The sequence below is a fragment of the Pseudophryne corroboree genome, chromosome 3 (assembly GCF_028390025.1).
Source record: "Pseudophryne corroboree isolate aPseCor3 chromosome 3, aPseCor3.hap2, whole genome shotgun sequence".
Classification (NCBI taxonomy): Eukaryota; Metazoa; Chordata; class Amphibia; order Anura; family Myobatrachidae; genus Pseudophryne; species Pseudophryne corroboree.
Window position 1 is genome coordinate 108,119,745 of NC_086446.1, and position 21,960 is coordinate 108,141,704.

Sequence of the window (21,960 nt, forward strand, 5' to 3'; positions counted from 1 at the left end):
ATGGAAGATACGGACATCGCACTTACTCTTGATGCCAGAGTGCAAATATCCCTCTGTGCATCTCGCATATATAGAAAATGCATCCTTTAAATGCTCTATAGTCAATAAAATACTGTCCCTGTCAAGGGTATCAATATTTTTAGTCAGGGAATCCGACCAAGCCACCCCAGCTCTGCACATCCAGGCTGAGGCGATCGCTGGTCGCAGTATAACACCAGTATGTGTGTATATACTTTTTATGATATTTTCCAGCCTCCTGTCAGCTGGCTCCTTGAGGACGGCCCTATCTATAGACGGTACCGCCACTTGTTTTGATAAGCGTGTGAGCGCCTTATCCACCCTAAGGGGTGTTTCCCAACGCGCCCTAACTTCTGGCGGGAAAGGGTATACCGCCCATAATTTTCTATCGGGGGGAACCCACGCATCATCACACACTTCATTTAATTTATCTGATTCAGGAAAAACTACGGTAGTTTTTTTCACATCCCACATAATACCCTCTTTTGTGGTACTTGTAGTATCAGAAATATGTAACACCTCCTTCATTGCCCTTAACGTGTGGCCCTAATAAGGAATACGTTTGTTTATTCACCGTCGACACTGGATTCAGTGTCCGTGTCTGTGTCGACCGACTAAAGTAAACGGGCGTTTTAAAACCCCTGACGGTGTTTCTGAGACGTCTGGACCGGTACTAATTGTTTGTCGGCCGTCTCATGTCGTCAACCGACCTTGCAGCGTGTTGACATTATCACGTAATTCCCTAAATAAGCCATCCATTCCGGTGTCGACTCCCTAGAGAGTGACATCACCATTACAGGCAATTGCTCCGCCTCCTCACCAACATCGTCCTCATACATGTCGACACACACGTACCGACACACAGCACACACACAGGGAATGCTCTGATAGAGGACAGGACCCACTAGCCCTTTGGAGAGACAGAGGGAGAGTTTGCCAGCACACACCAAAAACGCTATAATTATATAGGGACAACCTTATATAAGTGTTTTCCCTTATAGCAGCCGTGGCCAACCTGTGGCTCTTGAGCCGCATGAGGCTCTTTCTTTATTCAAATGTGGCTCCCGACACTCAAAGTCACTTGACCACAACAGATCCTGGAAACTGGTCCACTCCAACCAGACACACAGCAGCACTACGGCGACTGAAAATTGAGGGAGCCAGATACTGGGCTGTAGTGACATATGAAGGTGGGCTGAAGTGACACAAGGGGGAGCTGGCTGGAGTGACACAGAAGGATCCTGGTAGGAGAGACATAATGGGGGAGCTGACTGGAGTGACACAGGAGGGTGCTGGCTGGAGTGACACAGGAGGGTGCTGGCAGAAGTGACACAATGGTGGAGCTGGCTGGAGTGACAAAGGAGAATCCAGGCAGAAGAGACACAATGGGGAGCTGACTGGAGTGACACAGGAGGGTGCTGGCTGGAGTGACACATTGACACATGGGGGAGCTTGCTGGAGTGACATAGGAAAGTGCTGGCTGGAGTGACACATGGAGGAGCTGAAGTGTATTATGTGAATATGGCTTTTTCAATATATTTTATGTGGATCTGGCATTTACATTGTATTTTATACCAGGGGTGTGCACACGCTCCTTTGGTTTGATGTCGGCTCTTTGACGTAACTAAAAGATTTTTTGGCTGTTTGTCTCTGACTGGTTGGCCACCCCTGCCTTATAGCATCTTTTATATATTTCTAACGCCAAATTAGTGCCCCCCCTCTCTGTTTAACCCTGTTTCTGTAGTGCAGTGCAGGGGAGAGCCTGGGAGCCTTCCCTCCAGCCTTTCTGTGAGGGAAAATGGCGCTGTGTGCTGAGGAGATAGGCCCCGCCCCTTTTTCGGCGGGCTCGTCTCCCGCTCTTTAATGGATTCTGGCAGGGGTTAAATATCTCCATATAGCCCCCGGAGGCTATATGTGAGGTATTTTTAGCCAAAAAAGGTTTTCATTTGCCTCCCAGGGCGCCCCCCTCCCAGCGCCCTGCACCCTCAGTGACTGCCGTGTGAAGTGTGCTGAGAGGAAATGGCGCACAGCTGCAGTGCTGTGCGCTACCTTAAGAAGACTGAGGAGTCTTCTGCCGCCGATTCTGGACCTCTTCTCGTTTCAGCATCTGCAAGGGGGCCGGCGGCGAGGCTCCGGTGACCATCCAGGCTGTACCTGTGATCGTCCCTCTGGAGCTAATGTCCAGTAGCCAAAGAAGCCAATCCATCCTGCACGCAGGTGAGTTCACTTCTTCTCCCCTAAGTCCCTCGTTGCAGTGATCCTGTTGCCAGCAGGACTCACTGTAAAATAAAAAACCTAAGCTAAACTTTTCTAAGCAGCTCTTTAGGAGAGCCACCTAGATTGCACCCTTCTCGGCCGGGCACAAAAATCTAACTGAGGCTTGGAGGAGGGTCATAGGGGGAGGAGCCAGTGCACACCACCTGATCATAAAGCTTTACTTTTTGTGCCCTGTCTCCTGCGGAGCCGCTGTTCCCCATGGTCCTTTCAGGAACCCCAGCATCCACTAGGACGATAGAGAAAAGGGGACAAAACCCCAACCAGGCCTTAGGAGAGACAGAGAGAGAGAGTATGCCAGCACACACCAGCGCTTAAAAACACTGGAATATATATGACCAGATAGCGCTTTTTATATATATAACCTTAATTCCCACTCACTGCGTCGCCAAAGTGCCCCCCTCCTCTTTTTTCCAGCCTGTGAAGTTCAGCAGGGGAGAGATCAGGGAGCCAGCGTATCCTCATGCAGTTCCTGTGGAGAAAATGGCGCTGGTTAGTGCTGAGGATCAAGCCCCGCCCACCCGACGGCGGGCTTCGGTCCCAGTAATTCTATATAAAAAATGGCGGGGGATTTTAGGATTTACTGTCCCACAGCCTAATCCTGCTTTATATTGCCAAAAAATGAGGAAACTTGCTGCCCAGGGCGCCCCCCCCTGCGCCCTGCACCCTTCAGTGCCTGCTTGTGTGTGTGTACTGGGAGCAATGGCGCGCAGCGCTTACCTCATGAAGATCTGATGTCTTCTGCCGCCTGATGTCTTCTTTGCCTTCTCATACTCACCTGGCTTCTATCTTCGGCATCTGTGAGGAGGATGGCGGCGCGGTGAGACCTGTGTTCCGACTCCCTCTAGAGCTAATGGTGTCCACTAGCCTTAGACACAGTGCCCAACTTGACAAGCCAGCTCTGCTTCTCTCTCCTCAGTCCCACGATGCAGGGAGCCTGTTGCCAACAGGACTCCCTGAAAATAAAAAACCTAACAAAATTCTTCAAAACAGAAAACTCTGGAGAGCTCTCTGCATTGTACCCTTTCTCCTCTGGGCACAGAATCTAACTGAGGTCTGGAGGAGGGGCATAGAGGGAGGAGCCAGTGCACACCCATAGTCAAAGTTCTTTTTAGGTGCCGTATCTCCTGCGGAGCCCGTCTATACCCCATGGTCCTTACGGAGTCCCCAGCATCCTCTAGGACGTAAGAGAAAAAAGGTTTAGGTACAAAAATGTCAGAAAATGAAACCGAAAACGCAGGTCAATCAAGTTCCAACTTTCATTCTCACATCACCTACTGTAGCTGTTCCAGAATAATAAGATTTTACTCACCGGTAAATCTATTTCTCGTAGTCCGTAGTGGATGCTGGGAACTCCGTAATTCCGTGGGGAATAGACGGGCTCCGCAGGAGACTGGGCACTCTAAAAGAAAGATTAGGTACTATCTGGTGTGCACTGGCTCCTCCCTCTATGCCCCTCCTCCAGACCTCAGTTAGGATACTGTGCCCGGAAGAGCTGACACAATAAGGAAGGATTTTGAATCCCGGGTAAGGATCATACCAGCCACACCAATCACACCGTACAACTCGTGATACTATACCCAGTTAACAGTATGAAATATAACTGAGCCTCTCAACAATAACCCTTTAGTTAGGCAATAACTATATACAAGTATTGCAGACAATCCGCACTTGGGATGGGCGCCCAGCATCCACTACGGACTACGAGAAATAGATTTACCGGTGAGTAAAATCTTATTTTCTTTGACGTCCTAGTGGATGCTGGGAACTCCGTAAGGACCATGGGGATTATACCAAAGCTCCCAAACGGGCGGGAGAGTGCGGATGACTCAGCAGCACCGAATGAGAGAACTCAAGGTCCTCCTCAGCCAGGGTATCAAATTTGTAGAATTTAGCAAACGTGTTTGCCCCTGACCAAGTTGCAGCTAGGCAAAGTTGTAAAGCCGAGACCCCTCGGGCAGCCGCCCAAGATGAGCCCACTTTCCTCGTGGAATGGGCTGTTACTGATTTAGGATGCGGCAATCCAGCCGCAGAATGCTCCAGCTGAATTGTGCTACAAATTCAGCGAGCAATAGTCTGCTTAGAAGCAGGAGCACCTATTTTGTTGGGTGCCTACAGGATAAAAAAACGAGTCAGTTTTCCTGACTCCAGCCGTCCTGAAAATATAAATTTTTAAGGCCCTGACTACGTCCAGTAACTTGGACTCTTCCAAGTCCCTAGTAGCCGCAGGCACTACAATAGGTTGGTTCAATTGAAAAGCTGATACCACCTTAGGGAGAAACTGGGGACGAGTCCTCAATTCTGCCCTATCCATATGGAAAATCAGATAAGGGCTTTTACATGACAAAGCCGCCAATTCTGACACACGCCTGGCCGAAGCCAAGGCCAATAACATGACCACTTTCCACGTGAGATATTTCAAATCCACAGTTTTAAGTGGCTCAAACCAATGTGATTTTAAGAAACTCAACACCACGTTGAGATCCCAAGGTGCCACAGAAGGCACAAAAAAGGGGCTGAATATGTAGCACTCCCTTTACAAATGTCTGAACTCCAGGCAGTGAAGCCAGTTCTTTCTGGAAGAAAATCGACAGAGCCGAAATCTGGACCTTAATGGATCCCAATTTTAGGCACATAGTCACTCCTGACTGTAGGAAGTGCAGAAAACGACCCAGCTGAAATTCCTCTGTTGGGGCCTTCCTGGCCTCACACCACGCAACATATTTTCGCCAAATACGGTGATAATGGTTTGCGGTTACTTCTTTCCTGGCTTTTATCAGCGTAGGAATGACTTCCTCCGGAATGCCCTTTTGCTTTAGGATCCGGAAATTCAACTGTCATGCCGTCCAACGCAGCCGCGGTAAGTCTTGGAACAGACAGGGCCCCTGCTGTAGCAGATCCTGTCTGGGTGGTAGAGGCCATGGGTCCTCTGATATTATTTCTTGAAGTTCTGGGTACCAAGCTCTTCTTGGCCCATCCGGAACCACGAGTATCGTTCTTACTCCTCGTTTTCTTATTATTCTCAGTACCTTTGGTATGAGAGGCAGAGGAGGGAATACATAAACCGACTGGTACACCTACGGTGTCACTAGACCGTCCACAGCTATTGCCTGAGGGTCCCTTGACCTGGCGCAATATCTAGTTTTTTGTTTAGGCGGGACGCCATCATGTCCACCTGTGGCCTTTCCCAACGGTTTACCAACAGTTGGAAGACTTCTGGATGAAGTCCCCACTCTCCCGGGTGTAGGTCGTGTCTGCTGAGGAAGTCTGCTTCCCAGTTGTCCACTCCCGGAATGAACACTGCTGACAGTGCTAAGACGTGATTTTCCGCCCATCGGAGAATCCTTGTGGCTTCTGCCATCGCCATCCTGCTTCCTGTGCCGCCCTGTCGGTTTACATGGGCGACTGCCGTGATGTTGTCTGATTGGATCAGTACCGGCTGGTTTTGAAGCAGAGGCCTTGCCAGACTTAGGGCATTGTAAATGGCCCTCAGTTCCAGAATATTTATGTGTAGGGACGACTCCTGACTTGACCAAAGTCCTTGGAAATTTCTTCCCTGTGTGACTGCCCCCCAGCCTCGAAGGCTGGCATCCGTGGTTACCAGGACCCAGTCCTGTATGCCGAATCTGCGGCCCTCTTGAAGATGAGCACTCTGCAGCCACCACAGTAGAGATACCTTGGTCCTTGGAGACAGGGTTATCAGCCGATGCATCTGAAGATGCGATTCCGACCACTTGTCCAAGAGGTCCCACTGAAAAGGTTCTTGCATGGAACCTGCCGAATGGAATTTTGCTTCGTAAGAAGCTACCATTTTACCCAGGACTCGTGTGCAGTGATGCACCGATACCTGTTTTGGTTTCAGGAGGTCTCTGACTAGAGATGACAGCTCCTTGGCTTTCTCCTGCGGGAGAAACTTTCTGTTCTGTGTCCAGAACCATCCCCAGGAACAGCAGGCGTGTGGTAGGAACCAGCTGTGACTTTGGAATGTATAGAATCCATCCGTGCTGATGTAGCACTTCCCGAGATAGTGCTACTCCGACCAACAACTGCTCCATGGACCTCGCCTTTATAAGGAGATCGTCCAAGTACGGGATAATTAAAAACTCCCTTTTTTCGAAGGAGTATCATCATTTCTGCCATTACCTTGGTAAAGACCCTCGGTGCCGTGGACAGTCCAAACGGCAGTGTTTGGAATTGGTAATGGCAATCCTGTACCACAAATCTGAGGTACTCCTGGTGAGGATGGTAAATGGGGACATGTAGGTAAGCATCCTTGATGTCCAGGGATACCATGTAATCCCCCTCCTCCAGGCTTGCAATAACCGCCCTGAGCGATTCCATCTTGAACTTGAATTTTTTTATGTATGTGTTCAAGGACTTCAAATTTAAAATGGGTCTCACCGAACCGTCCGGTTTCGGTACCACAAACAGTGTGGAATAGTAAGCCCGTCCTTGTTGAAGTAAGGTCACCTTGACGATCACCTGCTGGGAATACAGCTTGTGAATTGCCTCTAGCACAGCCTCCCTGCCTGAGGGAGTTGTCGGCAAGGCAGATTTGAGGAAACGGCGGGGGGGAGACGCCTCGAATTCCAGCCTGTACCCCTGAGATACTACTTGAAGGATCCAGGGATCCACCTGTGAGCGAGCCCACTGATCGCTGAAATTTTTGAGGCGGCCCCCCACCGTACCTGGCTACGCCTGTGGAGCCCCCGCGTCATGCGGTGGACTCAGAGGAAGCGGGGGAAGAATTTTGATTCTGGGAACTGGCTGACTGGTGCAGCTTTTTCCCTCTTCCCTCGTCTCTGTGCAGAAAGGAAGCGCCTTTGACCCGCTTGCTTTTCTGAAGCCGAAAGGACTGTACCTGATAATACAGTGCTTTCTTAGGCTGTGAGGAAACCTGAGGTAAAAATTTTTCTTCCCAGCTGTTGCTGTGGATACGAAGTCCCAGAGACCATCCCCAAACAATTCCTCACCCTTATAAGGCTCTATGTGCCTTTTAAAGTCAGCATCACCTGTCCAGTGTCGGGTCTCTAATACCCTCCTGACAGAATGGACATTGCATTAATTCTGGATGCCAGCCGGCAAAATATCCCTCTGTGCATCCCTCATATATAAGACGACGTCTTATGTTCGCAAAATAGTATCCCTGTTTGACAGGGTTACAGACCACGCTGCAGCAGCACTATCTGCAGGTCTCAGTCTAGTACCTGAGTGTGTAAATACAGACTTCAGTATAGCCTCCTGCTTTTTATCAGCAGGTACCTTCAAAGTGGCCGTATCCTAAGGCGGCAGTGCCACCTTTTTTGACAAACGTGTGAGCGCCTTATCCACCCTAGGGGATATCTCCCAGCGTAACTTATCCTCTGGCGGGAAAAGGTACGCCATCAGTAACTTTTTAGAAATTATCAGTTTCTTATCGGGGGAACCCACGCTTTTTCACACTTCATTCACTCATTGGATGGGGGAACAAAACACTGCCTGCTTTTTCTCCCCAAACATAAAACCCTTTTTTAGTGGTACTTGGGTTAATGTCAGAAATGTGTAACACATTTTTTATTGCCGGGATCATGTAACGGATGTTCCTAGTGGATTGTGTATATGTCTCAACCTCGTCGACATTGGAGTCAGACTCCGTGTCGACATCTGTGTCTGCCATCTGAGGGAGCGGGCGTTTTTGAGCCCCTGATGGCCTTTGAGACACCTGGGCAGGCGCGGGCTGAGAAGCCGGCTGTCCCATAGCTGTTACGTCATCCAGCCTTTTATGTAAGGAGTTGACACTGTCGGTTAATACCTTCCACCTATCCATCCACTCTGGTGTCGGCCCACAGGGGGCGACATCCCATTTATCGGCATCTGCTCCGCCTCCACATAAACCTCCTCATCAAACAAGTCGACACAGCCGTACCGACACACCACACACACACAGGGAATGCTCAGACTGAGGACAGGACCCCACACAGCCCTTTGGGGAGACAGAGAGAGAGTATGCCAGCACACACCAGAGCGCTATATAATGTAGGGATAAACACTATCACTGAGTGAATTTTCCCCAATAGCTGCTTGTATAAACAATATTGCGCCTAAATTTAGTGCCCCCCCTCTCTTTTTAACCCTTTGAGCCTGAAAACTACAGGGGACAGCCTGGGGAGCTGTCTTCCAGTTACACTGTGAAGAGAAAATGGCGCCAGTGTGCCGAGGGAGATAGCTCCGCCCCTTTTTCGCTGACTTTTCTCCCGCTTTTTTATGGATTCTGGCAGGGGTAATTATCATATATATAGCCTCTGGGGCTATATATTGTGATTATTTTGCCAGCCAAGGTGTTTTTATTGCTGCTCAGGGCGCCCCCCCCCCAGCGCCCTGCACCCTCAGTGACCGGAGTGTGAAGTGTGTATGAGGAGCAATGGCGCACAGCTGCAGTGCTGTGCGCTACCTTGGTGAAGACTGATGTCTTCTGCCGCCGATTTTCCGGACCTCTTCTTGCTTCTGGCTCTGTAAGGGGGACGGCGGCGCGGCTCCGGGAACGAACACCAATGACGGGTCCTGCGGTCGATCCCTCTGGAGCTAATGGTGTCCAGTAGCCTAAGAAGCCCAAGCTAGCTGCAAGCAGGTAGGTTCGCTTCTTCTCCCCTTAGTCCCTCGTTGCAGTGAGCCTGTTGCCAGCAGGTCTCACTGTAAAATAAAAAACCTAACATATACTTTCTTTCTAGGAGCTCAGGAGAGCCCCTAGTGTGCATCCAGCTCGGCCGGGCACAGAAATCTAACTGAGGTCTGGAGGAGGGGCATAGAGGGAGGAGTCAGTGCACACCAGATAGTACCTAATCTTTCTTTTAGAGTGCCCAGTCTCCTGCGGAGCCCGTCTATTCCCCATGGTCCTTACGGAGTTCCCAGCATCCACTAGGACGTCAGAGAAAAATAAGAATTTACTTACCGATAATTCTATTTCTCATAGTCCGTAGTGGATGCTGGGGACTCCGAAAGGACCATGGGGGATAGCGGCTCCGCAGGAGACTGGGCACATCTAAAGAAAGCTTTAGGATTATCTGGTGTGCACTGGCTCCTCCCCCCATGACCCTCCTCCAAGCCTCAGTTAGGATACTGTGCCCGGACGAGCGTACACAATAAGGAAGGATCTTGAATCCCGGGTAAGACTCTTACCAGCCACACCAATCACACCGTACAACTTGTGATCTGAACCCAGTTAACAGCATGATAACAGAAGGAGCCTCTGAAAAGATGGCTCACAACAACAAAAAACCCGATTTTTGTAACAATAACTATGTACAAGTAATGCAGACAATCCGCACTTGGGATGGGCGCCCAGCATCCACTACGGACTATGAGAAATAGAATTATCGGTAAGTAAATTCTTATTTTCTCTAACGTCCTAGTGGATGCTGGGGACTCCGAAAGGACCATGGGGATTATACCAAAGCTCCCAAACGGGCGGGAGAGTGCGGATGACTCTGCAGCACCGAATGAGAGAACTCCAGGTCCTCCTCAACCAGGGTATCAAATTTGTAGAATTTAGCAAACGTGTTTGCCCCTGACCAAGTAGCAGCTCGGCAAAGTTGTAAAGCCGAGACCCCTCGGGCAGCCGCCCAAGATGAGCCCACTTTCCGTGTGGAATGGGCTTTTACAGATTTTGGCTGTGGCAGGCCTGCCACAGAATGTGCAAGCTGAATTGTACTACAAATCCAACGAGCAATCGTCTGCTTAGAAGCAGGAGCACCCAGCTTGTTGGGTGCATACAGGATAAACAGCGAGTCAGATTTTCTGACTCCAGCCGTCCTGGAAACATATATTTTCAGGGCCCTGACTACGTCCAGCAACTTGGAATCCTCCAAGTCCCTAGTAGCCGCAGGCACCACAAATAGGTTGGTTCAGGTGAAACGCTGAAACCACCTTAGGGAGAAACTGAGGACGAGTCCTCAATTTCGCCCTGTCCAAATGGAACATCAGATAAGGGCTTTTTCAGGATAAAGCCGCCAATTCTGACACGCGCCTGGCCCAGGCCAGGGCCAACAGCATGACCACTTTCCATGTGAGATATTGTAACTCCACAGATTTAAGTGGTTCAAACCAATGTGACTTTTGGAACCCAAAACTACATTGAGATCCCAAAGTGCCACTGGAGGCACAAAAGGAGGCTGTATATGCAGTACCCCTTTTACAAACGTCTGAACTTCAGGGACTGAAGCTAGTTCTTTTTGGAAGAAAATTGACAGGGCCGAAATTTGAACCTTAATGGACCCCAATTTCAGGCCCATAGACACTCCTGTTTGCAGGAAATGTAGGAATCGACCCAGTTGAATTTCCACCGTCGGGCCTTACTGGCCTCGCACCACGCAACATATTTTCACCAATTGCGGTGATAATGTTTTTGCGGTTACATCCTTCCTGGCTTTGATCAGGATAGGGATGACTTCATCCAGAATGCCCTTTTTCCTTCAGGATCCGGTGTTCAACCGCCATGCCGTCAAACGCAGCCGCGGTAAGTCTTGGAACAGACAGGGTCCTTGCTGGAGGTAGAGGTAGAGGCCACGGATCCTCCGTGAGCATCTCTTGAAGTTCCGGTTACCAAGTCCTTCTTGGCCAATCCGGAGCCACGAATATAGTGCTTACTCCTCACCATCTTATCAATCTCAGTACCTTGGGTATGAGAGGCAGAGGAGGGAACACATACCCTGACTGGTACACCCACGGTGTTACCAGAGCGTCTACAGCTATTGCCTGAGGGTCCCTGGACCTGGCGCAATACCTGTCGAGTTTTTCCCAACGGTTTATAATCATGTGGAAGACTTCTGGGTGAAGTCCCCACTCTCCCGGGTGGAGGTCGTGCTGAGGAAGTCTGCTTCCCAGTTGTCCACTCCCGGAATGAATACTGCTGACAGTGCTATCACATGATTTTCCGCCCAGCGAAGAATCCTTGCAGCTTCTGCCATTGCCCTCCTGCTTCTTGTGCCACCCTGTCTGTTTACGTGGGTGACTGCCGTGATGTTGTCCGACTGGATCAACACCGGCTGACCTTGAAGCAGAGGTCTTGCTAAGCTTAGAGCATTGTAAATGTCCCTTAGCTTCAGGATATTTATGTGAAGTGATGTCTCCAGGCTTGACCATAAGTCCTGGATATTCCTTCCCTGTGTGACTGCTCCCCAGCCTCGCAGGCTGGCATCCGTGGTTACCAGGACCCAGTCCTGAATGCCGAATCTGCGGCCCTCTAGAAGATGAGCACTCTGCAACCACCACAGGAGGGACACCCTTGTCCTTGGTGACAGGGTTATCCGCTGATGCATCTGAAGATACGACCCGGACCATTTGTCCAGCAGGTCCCACTGGAAAGTTCTTGCGTGGAATCTGCCGAATGGGATTGCTTCGTAGGAAGCCACCATTTTACCCAGAACCCTTGTGCATTGATGCACTGAGACTTGGCTCGGTTTTAGGAGGTTCCTGACTAGCTCGGATAACTCCCTGGCTTTCTCCTCCGGGAGAAACACCTTTTTCTGGACTGTGTCCAGGATCATCCCTAGGAACAGAAGACAAGTCGTCGGAACCAGCTGCGATTTTGGAATATTGAGAATCCAACCGTGCTGCAGCAACACTACCTGAGATAGTGCTACACCGACCTCCAACTGTTCCCTGGATCTTACCCTTATCAGGGAATTGTCCAAGTAAGGGATAACTAAAATTCCCTTCCTTTGAAGGAATATCATCATTTCGGCCATTACCTTGGTAAAGACCCGGGGTGCCGTGGACCATCCATACGGCAGCGTCTGAACTGATAGTGACAGTTCTGTACCATAAACCTGAGGTACCCTTGGTGAGAAGGGTAAATTTTGACATGAAGGTAAGCATCCTTGATGTCCCGAGACATCATGTAGTCCCCTTCTTCCAGGTTCGCAATCACTGCTCTGAGTGACTCAATCTTGAATTTGAACCTCTGTATGTAAGTGTTCAAAGATTTTAGATTTAGAATCGGTCTCACCGAGCCGTCCGGCTTCGATACCACAACAGTGTGGAATAATACCCCGTTCCCTGTTGCAGGAGGGGTATCTTGATTATCACCTGCTGGGAATACAGCTTGTGAATGGCTTCCAAAACTGTCTCCCTGTCAGAAGGAGACATCGGTAAAGCCGACTTTAGGAAAACGGCGAGGGGGAGACGTCTCGAATTCTAATTTGTACCCCTGAGATATCACCTGAAGGATCCAGGGGTCTACTTGCGAGTGAGCCCACTGCGCGCTGAAATTCATTGAGACGGGCCCCCCCACCGTGCCTGATTCTGCTTGTAAAGCCCCAGCGTATACTGAGGGCTTGGCAGAGGCGGGAGAGGGTTTCTGTTCCTGGGAACTGGCTGATTTCTGCAGCCTTTTTCCTCTCCCTCTGTCACGGGGCAGAAATGAGGAACCTTTTGCCCGCTTATCCACGAAAAGACTGCGCCTGATAATACGGCGTCTTCTCATGTTGAGAGGCGACCTGGGGTACAAACGTGGATTTCCCAGCTGTTGTCGTGGCCACCAGGTCTGAAAGACCGACCCCAAATAACTCCTCCCCTTAATAAGGCAATACTTCCAAATGCCGTTTGGAATACGCATCACCTGACCACTGACGTGTCCATAACCCTCTACTGGTAGAAATGGACAACGCACTTAGACTTGATGCCAGTCGGCAAATATTCCGCTGTGCATCACGCATATATAGAAATGCATCTTTCAAATGCTCTATAGGCAAAAATATACTGGGTATAGGGTATCAATATTTTCAGTCAGGGAATCCGACCACGCCAACCCAGCACTGCACATCCAGGCTGAGGCGATTGCTGGTCGCAGTATAACACCAGTATGTGTGTAAATACATTTTAGGATACCCTCCTGCTTTCTATCAGCAGGATCCTTAAGGGCGGCCATCTCAGGAGAGGATAGAGCCCTTACAAGCGTGTGAGCGCTTTATCCACCCTAGGGGGTGTTTCCCAACGCACCCTAACCTCTGGCGGGAAAGGATATAATGCCAATAACATTTTAGAAATTGTTATCGGGGGAAACCCACGCATCATCACACACCTCATTTCATTTCTCAGATTTAGGAAAACTACAGGTAGTTTTTCCTCACCGAACATAATACCCCTTTTTTTGGTGGTACTCGTATTATCAGAAATGTGTAAAACATTTTTCATTGCCTCAATCATGTAATGTGTGGCCCTACTGGAAGTCACATTTGTCTCTTCACCGTCGACACTGGAGTCAGTATCCGTGTCGGCGTCTATATCTGCCATCTGAGGTAATGGGCGCTTTATAGCCCCTGACGGCATATATCTGGACAGGCACAAGCTGAGTAGCCGGCTGTCTCATGTCAACCACTGTCTTTTATACAGAGCTGACACTGTCACGTAATTTCTTCCAACAGTTCATCCACTCAGGTGTCGACCTCCTAGGGGGTGACATCACTATTACAGGCAATCTGCTCCGTCTCCACATCATTTTTCTCCTCATACATGTCGACACAAAAGTACCGACATACAGCACACACACAGGGAATGCTCTGATAGAGGACAGGACCCCACTAGCCCTTTGGGGAGACAGAGGGAGAGTTTGCCAGCACACACCAGAGCGCTATATATATACAGGGATAACCTTATATAAGTGTTTTTCCCCTTATAGCTGCTGTATAGTTAATACTGCGCCTAATTTGTGCCCCCCTCTCTTTTTTAACCCTTTCTGTAGTGTAGTGACTGCAGGGGAGAGCCAGGGAGCTTCCCTCCAACGGAGCTGTGAGGGAAAATGGCGCCAGTGTGCTGAGGAGATAAGGCCGCCGATAAGGGGGCGGAGCCTATCTCCCGTTTTTTTATGTATTTTGGCAGGGGTTAAATGCATCCATATAGCCCAGGAGCTATATGTGATGCATTTTTTTGCCATCCAAGGTGTTTATTATTGCGTCTCAGGGCGCCCCCCCCAGCGCCCTGCACCCTCAGTGACCGGAGTGTGAAGTGTGCTGAGAGCAATGGCGCACAGCTGCAGTGCTGTGCGCTACCTTGTTGAAGACAGGACGTCTTCTGCCGCCGATTTTCCGGACCTCTTCTGCCTTCTGGCTCTGTAAGGGGGCCAGCGGCGCGGCTCTGGGACCCATCCAAGCTGGGCCTGTGATCGTCCCTCTGGAGCTAATGTCCAGTAGCCTAAGAAGCCCAATCCACTCTGCACGCAGGTGAGTTCGCTTCTTCTCCCCTTAGTCCCTCGATGCAGTGAGCCTGTTGCCAGCAGGTCTCACTGAAAATAAAAAACCTAAACTAAAACTTTCACTAAGAAGCTCAGGAGAGCCCCTAGTGTGCACCCTTCTCGTTCAGGCACAGAGATCTAACTGAGGCTTGGAGGAGGGTCATGGGGGGAGGAGCCAGTGCACACCAGATAGTCCTAAAGCTTTCTTTAGATGTGCCCAGTCTCCTGCGGAGCCGCTATCCCCCATGGTCCTTTCGGAGTCCCCAGCATCCACTAGGACGTTAGAGAAAATAAGAATTTACTTACCGATAATTCTATTTCTCATAGTCCGTAGTGGATGCTGGGGACTCCGAAAGGACCATGGGGAATAGCGGCTCCGCAGGAGACTGGGCACAAAGTAAAAGCTTTAGGACTAGCTGGTGTGCACTGGCTCCTCCCCCTATGACCCTCCTCCAAGCCTCAGTTAGGATACTGTGCCCGGACGAGCGTACACAATAAGGAAGGATTTTGAATCCCGGGTAAGACTCATTACCAGCCACACCAATCACACTGTACAACTTGTGATCTGAACCCAGTTAACAGCATGATAACAGAAGGAGCCTCTGAAAAGATGGCTCACAACAACAATAACCCGATTTTTGTAACAATAACTATGTACAAGTAATGCAGACAATCCGCACTTGGGATGGGCGCCCAGCATCCACTACGGACTATGAGAAATAGAATTATCGGTAAGTAAATTCTTATTTTCTCTAACGTCCTAGTGGATGCTGGGGACTCCGAAAGGACCATGGGGATTATACCAAAGCTCCCAAACGGGCGGGAGAGTGCGGATGACTCTGCAGCACCGAATGAGAGAACTCCAGGTCCTCCTCAGCCAGGGTATCAAATTTGTAGAATTTAGCAAACGTGTTTGCCCCTGACCATGTAGCTGCTCGGCAAAGTTGTAAAGCCGAGACCCCTCGGGCAGCCGCCCAAGATGAGCCCACTTTCCGTGTGGAATGGGCTTTTATAGATTTTGGCTGTGGCAGGCCTGCCACAGAATGTGCAAGCTGAATTGTACTACAAATCCAACGAGCAATCGTCTGCTTAGAAGCAGGAGCACCCAGTTTGTTGGGTGCATACAGGATAAACAGCGAGTCAGATTTTCTGACTCCAGCCGTCCTGGAAACATATATTTTCAGGGCCCTGACTACGTCCAGACACTTGGAATCCTCCAAGTCCCTAGTAGCCGCAGGCACCACAATAGGTTGGTTTAAGTGAAATGCTGAAACCACCTTAGGGAGAAATTGAGGACGAGTCCTCAATTCTGCCCTGTCCGTATGAAAAATTAGGTAAGGGCTTTTATAGGATAAAGCCGCCAATTCTGATACACACCTGGCTGAAGCCAGGGCTAACAGCATTACCACTTTCCATGTGAGATATTTCAAGTCCACAGTGGTGAGTGGTTCAAACCAATGTGATTTTAGGAATCCCAACACTACCTTGAGATCCCAAGGTGCCACTGGAGGCACAAAAGGAGGCTGTATATGCAGTACTCCCTTGACAAACGTCTGAACTTCAGGAACAGAAGCTAGTTCTTTTTGGAAGAATATCGACAGGGCCGAAATTTGAACCTTAATGGACCCTAATTTGAGGCCCATAGACAGTCCTGTTTGCAGGAAATGCAGGAATCGACCCAGTTAAAATTCCTCTGTAGGGGCCTTCCTGGCCTCGCACCACGCAACATATTTACGCCAAATACGGTGATAATGTTGTACGGTTACATCCTTCCTGGCTTTGATCAGGGTAGGGATGACTTCATCCGGAATGCCTTTTTCCTTCAGGATCCGGCGTTCAACCGCCATGCCGTCAACGCAGCCGCGGTAAGTCTTGGAACAGACATGGTCCCTGCTGGAGCAGGTCCTGTCTTAGAGGTAGAGGCCACGGGTCTTCCGTGAGCATCTCTTGAATTTCCGGGTACCAAGTCCTTCTTGGCCAATCCGGAGCCACGAGTATAGTCTTTACTCCTCTCCTTCTTATGACTCTCAGTACTTTTGGTATGAGAGGAAGAGGAGGGAACACATACACTGACCGGTACACCCATGGTGTTACCAGAGCGTCCACAGCTATTGCCTGAGGGTCCCTTGACCTGGAGCAATATCTGTCCAGTTTTTTGTTGAGGCGAGACGCCATCATGTCCACCTTTGGTTTTTCCCAACGGTTTACAATCATGTGGAAGACTTCTGGGTGAAGTCCCCACTCCCCCGGGTGAAGATCGTGTCTGCTGAGGAAGTCTGCTTCCCAGTTGTCCACTCCCGGAATGAACACTGCTGACAGTGCTATCACATGATTTTCCGCCCAGCGAAGAATCCTTGCCACTTCCGTCATTGCCCTCCTGCTTCTCGTGCCGCCCTGTCTGTTTACGTGGGCGACTGCCGTGATGTTGTCCGACTGGATCAATACTGGCTGACCCTGAAGCAGAGGCCTTGCCTGACTTAGGGCATTGTAAATGGCCCTTAGTTCCAGGATATTTATGTGAAGTGACGTTTCCATGCTTGACCACAAGCCCTGGAAATTTTTTCCCTGTGTGACTGCTCCCCAGCCTCTCAGGCTGGCATCCGTGGTCACCAGGACCCAATCCTGAATGCCGAATCTGCGGCCCTCTAGGAGATGAGCACTCTGTAACCACCACAGGAGAGACACCCTTGTCCTTGGAGACAGGGTTATCCGCTGATGCATTTGAAGATGCGATCCGGACCATTTGTCTAGCAGATCCAACTGAAAAGTTCTTGCGTGGAATCTGCCGAATGGAATCGCTTCGTAAGAAGCCACCATCTTTCCCAGGACCCTTGTGCACTGATGCACTGACACCTGGCCTGGTCTTAGGAGTTTCCTGACTAGGTCGGATAACTCCCTGGCTTTCTCTTCCGGGAGAAACACCTTTTTCTGTACTGTGTCCAGAATCATCCCTAGGAACAGCAGACGTGTCGTCGGAATCAGCTGCGATTTTGGAATATTTAGAATCCATCCGTGCTGTCGTAGTACTATTTGCGATAGTGCTACTCCGACCTCTAACTGTTCTCTGGACCTTGCCCTTATCAGGAGATCGTCCAAGTAAGGGATAATTAAGACGCCTTTTCTTCGAAGAAGAATCATCATTTCGGCCATTACCTTGGTAAAGACCCGGGGTGCCGTGGACAATCCAAACGGCAGCGTCTGAAACTGATAGTGACAGTTCTGTACCACAAACCTGAGGTACCCTTGGTGAGAAGGGCAAATTGGGACATGGAGGTAAGCATCCTTGATGTCCAGAGACACCATGTAGTCCCCTTCTTCCAGGTTCGCTATCACTGCTCTGAGTGACTCCATCTTGAACTTGAACCTTTTTATGTAAGTGTTCAAGGTTTTCAGATTTAAAATGGGTCTCACCGAGCCGTCCGGCTTCGGTACCACAAACAGCGTGGAGTAATACCCCTTTCCCTGTTGTAGGAGGGGTACCTTGATTATCACTTGCTGGGAATACAGCTTGTGAATGGCTTCCAATACCGCCTCCCTGTCGGGGGTAGACGTTGGTAAAGCAGACTTCAAGAACCGGCGAGGGGGAGACGTCTCGAATTCCAATTTGTACCCCTGAGATACTACCTGCAGGATCCAGGGCTCCACTTGCGAGTGAGCCCACTGCGCGCTGAAATTCTTGAGACGGGCCCCCACCGTGCCTGAGTCCGCTTGTAAGGCCCCAGCGTCATGCTGAGGACTTGGCAGAAGCGGGGGAGGGCTTCTGGTCGTGGGAAGAAGCTGTCTGTTGTAGTCTTTTTCCCCTTCCTCTGCCCCAGAGCAGATATGAGTGGCCTTTTGCCCGCTTGCCCTTATGGGGACGAAAGGACTGAGCCTGAAAAGGCGGTATCTTTTTCTGCTGCGAGGTGACTTGGGGTAAAAAGGTGGATTTCCCAGCCGTTGCCGTGGCCACCAGGTCCGATGGACCGCCCCCAAATAACTCCTCCCCTTTATACGGCAATACTTCCATATGCCGTTTGGAATCCGCATCCCCTGACCACTGTCGCGTCCATAATCCTCTTCTGGCAGAAATGGACATCGCACTTACTCTTGATGCCAGAGTGCAAATGTCTCTCTGTGCATCTCGCATATATAGGAATGCATCCTTTAAATGCTCTATAGTCAATTATATATTGTCCCTGTCCAGGGTATCAATATTTTCAGTCAGGGAATCCGACCAAGCCACCCCAGCACTGCACATCCAGGCTGAGGCGATTGCTGGTCGCAGTATAACACCAGTATGTGTGTATATACTTTTAAGGATATTTTCCAGCCTCCTATCTGCTGGCTCCTTAAGGGCGGCCGTTTCTGGAGACGGTAACGCCACTTGTTTTGATAAGCGTGTGAGCGCCTTATCCACCCTAGGGGGTGTTTCCCAACGAGCCCTAACCTCTGGTGGGAAGGAATATAGTGCCAATAATTTTTTAGAAATTAGCAGTTTTCTGTCGGGGGTAACCCACGCTTCATCACACACTTCATTCAATTCATATGATTCAGGAAAAACTACGGGTAGTTTTTTCACACCCCACATAATACCCCTTTTTGTGGTACTTGCAGTATCAGAGATGTGCAAAACCTCCTTCATTGCCGTGATCATGTAACGTGTGGCCCTACTGGAAAATACGTTTGTTTCTTCACCGTCGACACTGGAGCCAGTGTCTGTGTCCGTGTCGACCCACTGAGGTAACGGGCGTTTAATAGCCCCTGACGGTGTTTGAGACGCCTGGACAGGCACTAACTGAGCTGCCGGCTGTCTCATGTCGTCAACAGTTTTCTGTAACGTGCCGACACTGTCACGTAATTCCTTAATTACGGCCATCCATTCAGGTGTCGACTCCCTAGGGGGTGACATCACCATTATAGGCAATTGCTCCGCCTCCACATCATTTTCCTCCTCATACATGTCGACACACACGTACCGACACCCAGCACACACACAGGGAATGCTCTGATAGAGGACAGGACCCACTTAGCCCTTTGGGGAGACAGAGGGAGAGTTTGCCAGCACACACCAGAGCGCTATATATGTATAGGGACAACCTTACAATAAGTGTCTATCCCTTATAGCTGTTTATATCTGTTATTTTGCCAAATAAGTGCCCCCCTCTCTTTTTTACCCTGTTTCTGTAGTTGCAGGATGCAGGGGAGATTCTGGGAGCCTTCCTACCAGCGGAGCTGTGTGGGAAAAATGGCGCTGTGTGCTGAGGAGATAGGCCCCGCCCCCTTCACGGCGGGCTCTTCTCCCGCTTTTTTCTGGAAAACTGGCAGGGGTTAAATACATCCATATAGCCCAGGAGCTATATGTGATGTATTTTTTGCCAAATAAGGTAAATTCATTGCTTCCCAGGGCGCCCCCCCCCAGCGCCCTGCACCCTCAGTGACCGGAGTGTGAAGTGTGCTGAGAGCAATGGCGCACAGCTGCAGTGCTGTGCGCTACCTTATGAAGACAGGAAAGTCTTCTGCCGCCGATTTATGGACCTCTTCTTGCTTCAGCATCTGTAAGGGGGCCGGCGGCGCGGCTCGAGGACCCATCCATGGCTGGGCCTGTGATCGTCCCTCTGGAGCTAATGTCCAGTAGCCTAAGAAACCCAATCCACTCTGCACGCAGGTGAGTTCGTTTCTCTCCCCTAAGTCCCTCGATGCAGTGAGCCTGTTGCCAGCAGGTCTCACTGAAAATAAAAAAACTATTTAAACTTTTACTCTAAGCAGCTCAGGAGAGCCACCTAGATTGCACCCTTCTCGTTCGGGCACAAAATCTAACTGAGGCTTGGAGGAGGGTCATAGGGGGAGGAGCCAGTGCACACCAGCTAGTCCTAAAGCTTTTACTTTGTGCCCAGTCTCCTGCGGAGCCGCTATTCCCCATGGTCCTTTCGGAGTCCCCAGCATCCACTAGGACGTTAGAGAAATAAGATTTTACTCACCGGTAAATCTATTTCTCGTAGTCCGTAGTGGATGCTGGGCGCCCATCCCAAGTGCGGATTGTCTGCAATACTTGTATATAGTTATTGCCTAACTAAAGGGTTATTGTTGAGCCATCTGTTGAGAGGCTCAGTTATATTTCATACTGTTAACTGGGTATAGTATCACGAGTTATACGGTGTGATTGGTGTGGCTGGTATGAGTCTTACCCGGGATTCAAAATCCTTCCTTATTGTGTCAGCTCTTCCGGGCACAGTATCCTAACTGAGGTCTGGAGGAGGGGCATAGAGGGAGGAGCCAGTGCACACCAGATAGTACCTAATCTTTCTTTTAGAGTGCCCAGTCTCCTGCGGAGCCCGTCTATACCCCATGGTCCTTACGGAGTCCCCAGCATCCTCTAGGACGTAAGCGAAAAAAGGTTTAGGTACAAAAATGTCAGAAAATGAAACCGAAAACGCAGGTCAATCAAGTTCAACTTTCATTCTCACATCACCTACTGTAGCTGGTCCAGAATAAGGTAAATACCCACCAAGAACAGCGCCACCTTCTGGTTCCCAACATAAATTAGGTAGTAATAATATAATTAAAGAAAATGCTCTCTCTACTGCTTCCATGTTATGGACACATCAGATGGGCACTATATGGATGACATACGGGCAAGTAAGGGTGTGTGTGGGGGTGCTGGGGGGAGTACCTTTGGGTCACGTCACGTGCATCTGCTTCCAAAGTTGCCAGCCCTCCCATGATGCACAAAATGGCCGCCTGGGAGCCTATTGGGCGTAACATGCGCAGAGTGAGCGCTTATTGGCAGCCAGCGTATCCATCCTCCCTCGGTCACCGGCTCCGGGACCTTCTCCCCGTCTGGGAGGGGCTGCAGCTGTGCTGTGTTGACATCGGCCTGGGGCTGCAGCGCGCGGGTGCTCTCGGGAGTTATAGTACATTGACGCATGCGAGGAAACCCAAAGTGAAGTCTGCGCATGCGTGGGCAAACGTTGTTACCATGGCGGCAATAGCGCGTCTATGGTAAGTAGCAATGCGGCCATGATGAGTAAGGGCAAACTAGGCACTGTGCAGAGAAAGGCAGATGAACATGTATGGTTACACTGCCTCCAACTGTACCTTTTTAATAGGTACAGTACCTTTCTTTTATGGTCTGTACCTATTTTTGGCTCTAAAAGCTTCCATTGAAAGTATAGGAAAAGGGACTTGGCCACGCCCCCTTTACCCGTGGCCACGCCCCTTTCCCCTAATTTGTACCTGTTTTTATGTGTAAAATGTTGGAGGGTATGTGGTTATGGGTACAAACTAGTAGATATATCTGCAGATATATCTATGGACGGATCGGGCAGTGTGCTGTGCATACACACTGCCCGATCCGTCGGGGACTGACGTCATGAACTGGGCGGGCGTGTGTACACGCCCACCCAGTTCAGCTGTCAATCACCGCCGGCCGCCGCAGCATGTGTACGGGCGGTCGGCCGACCGCCCCCGTACACACACAGCGACGC

General features: G+C 50.1%; 1 protein-coding gene across 3 annotated transcripts in view; it reads right to left on the reverse strand.

Annotated features, from left to right (window-relative positions):
• LOC135054928 (gastrula zinc finger protein XlCGF57.1-like) overlaps positions 1 to 21,413 on the reverse strand; it is a 77,086-nt gene extending 55,673 nt beyond the window's left edge. The window contains exon 1 of one of the 3 annotated variants that reach the window (XM_063958417.1): positions 21,147 to 21,413. Coding sequence is in view for 1 of the 3 variants with exons in the window: in XM_063958416.1 (XP_063814486.1) it covers positions 20,982 to 21,066 (85 nt within the window). In the remaining 2 variants the exon portion in view is untranslated. Of the gene's footprint in view, positions 1 to 2,673; positions 2,756 to 20,981; positions 21,097 to 21,146 lie in introns of those variants that run through there. The other 2 variants (XM_063958416.1, XM_063958418.1) reach the window with 2 other exon arrangements.
• Between the last annotated feature and the right edge of the window lie 547 nt (positions 21,414 to 21,960).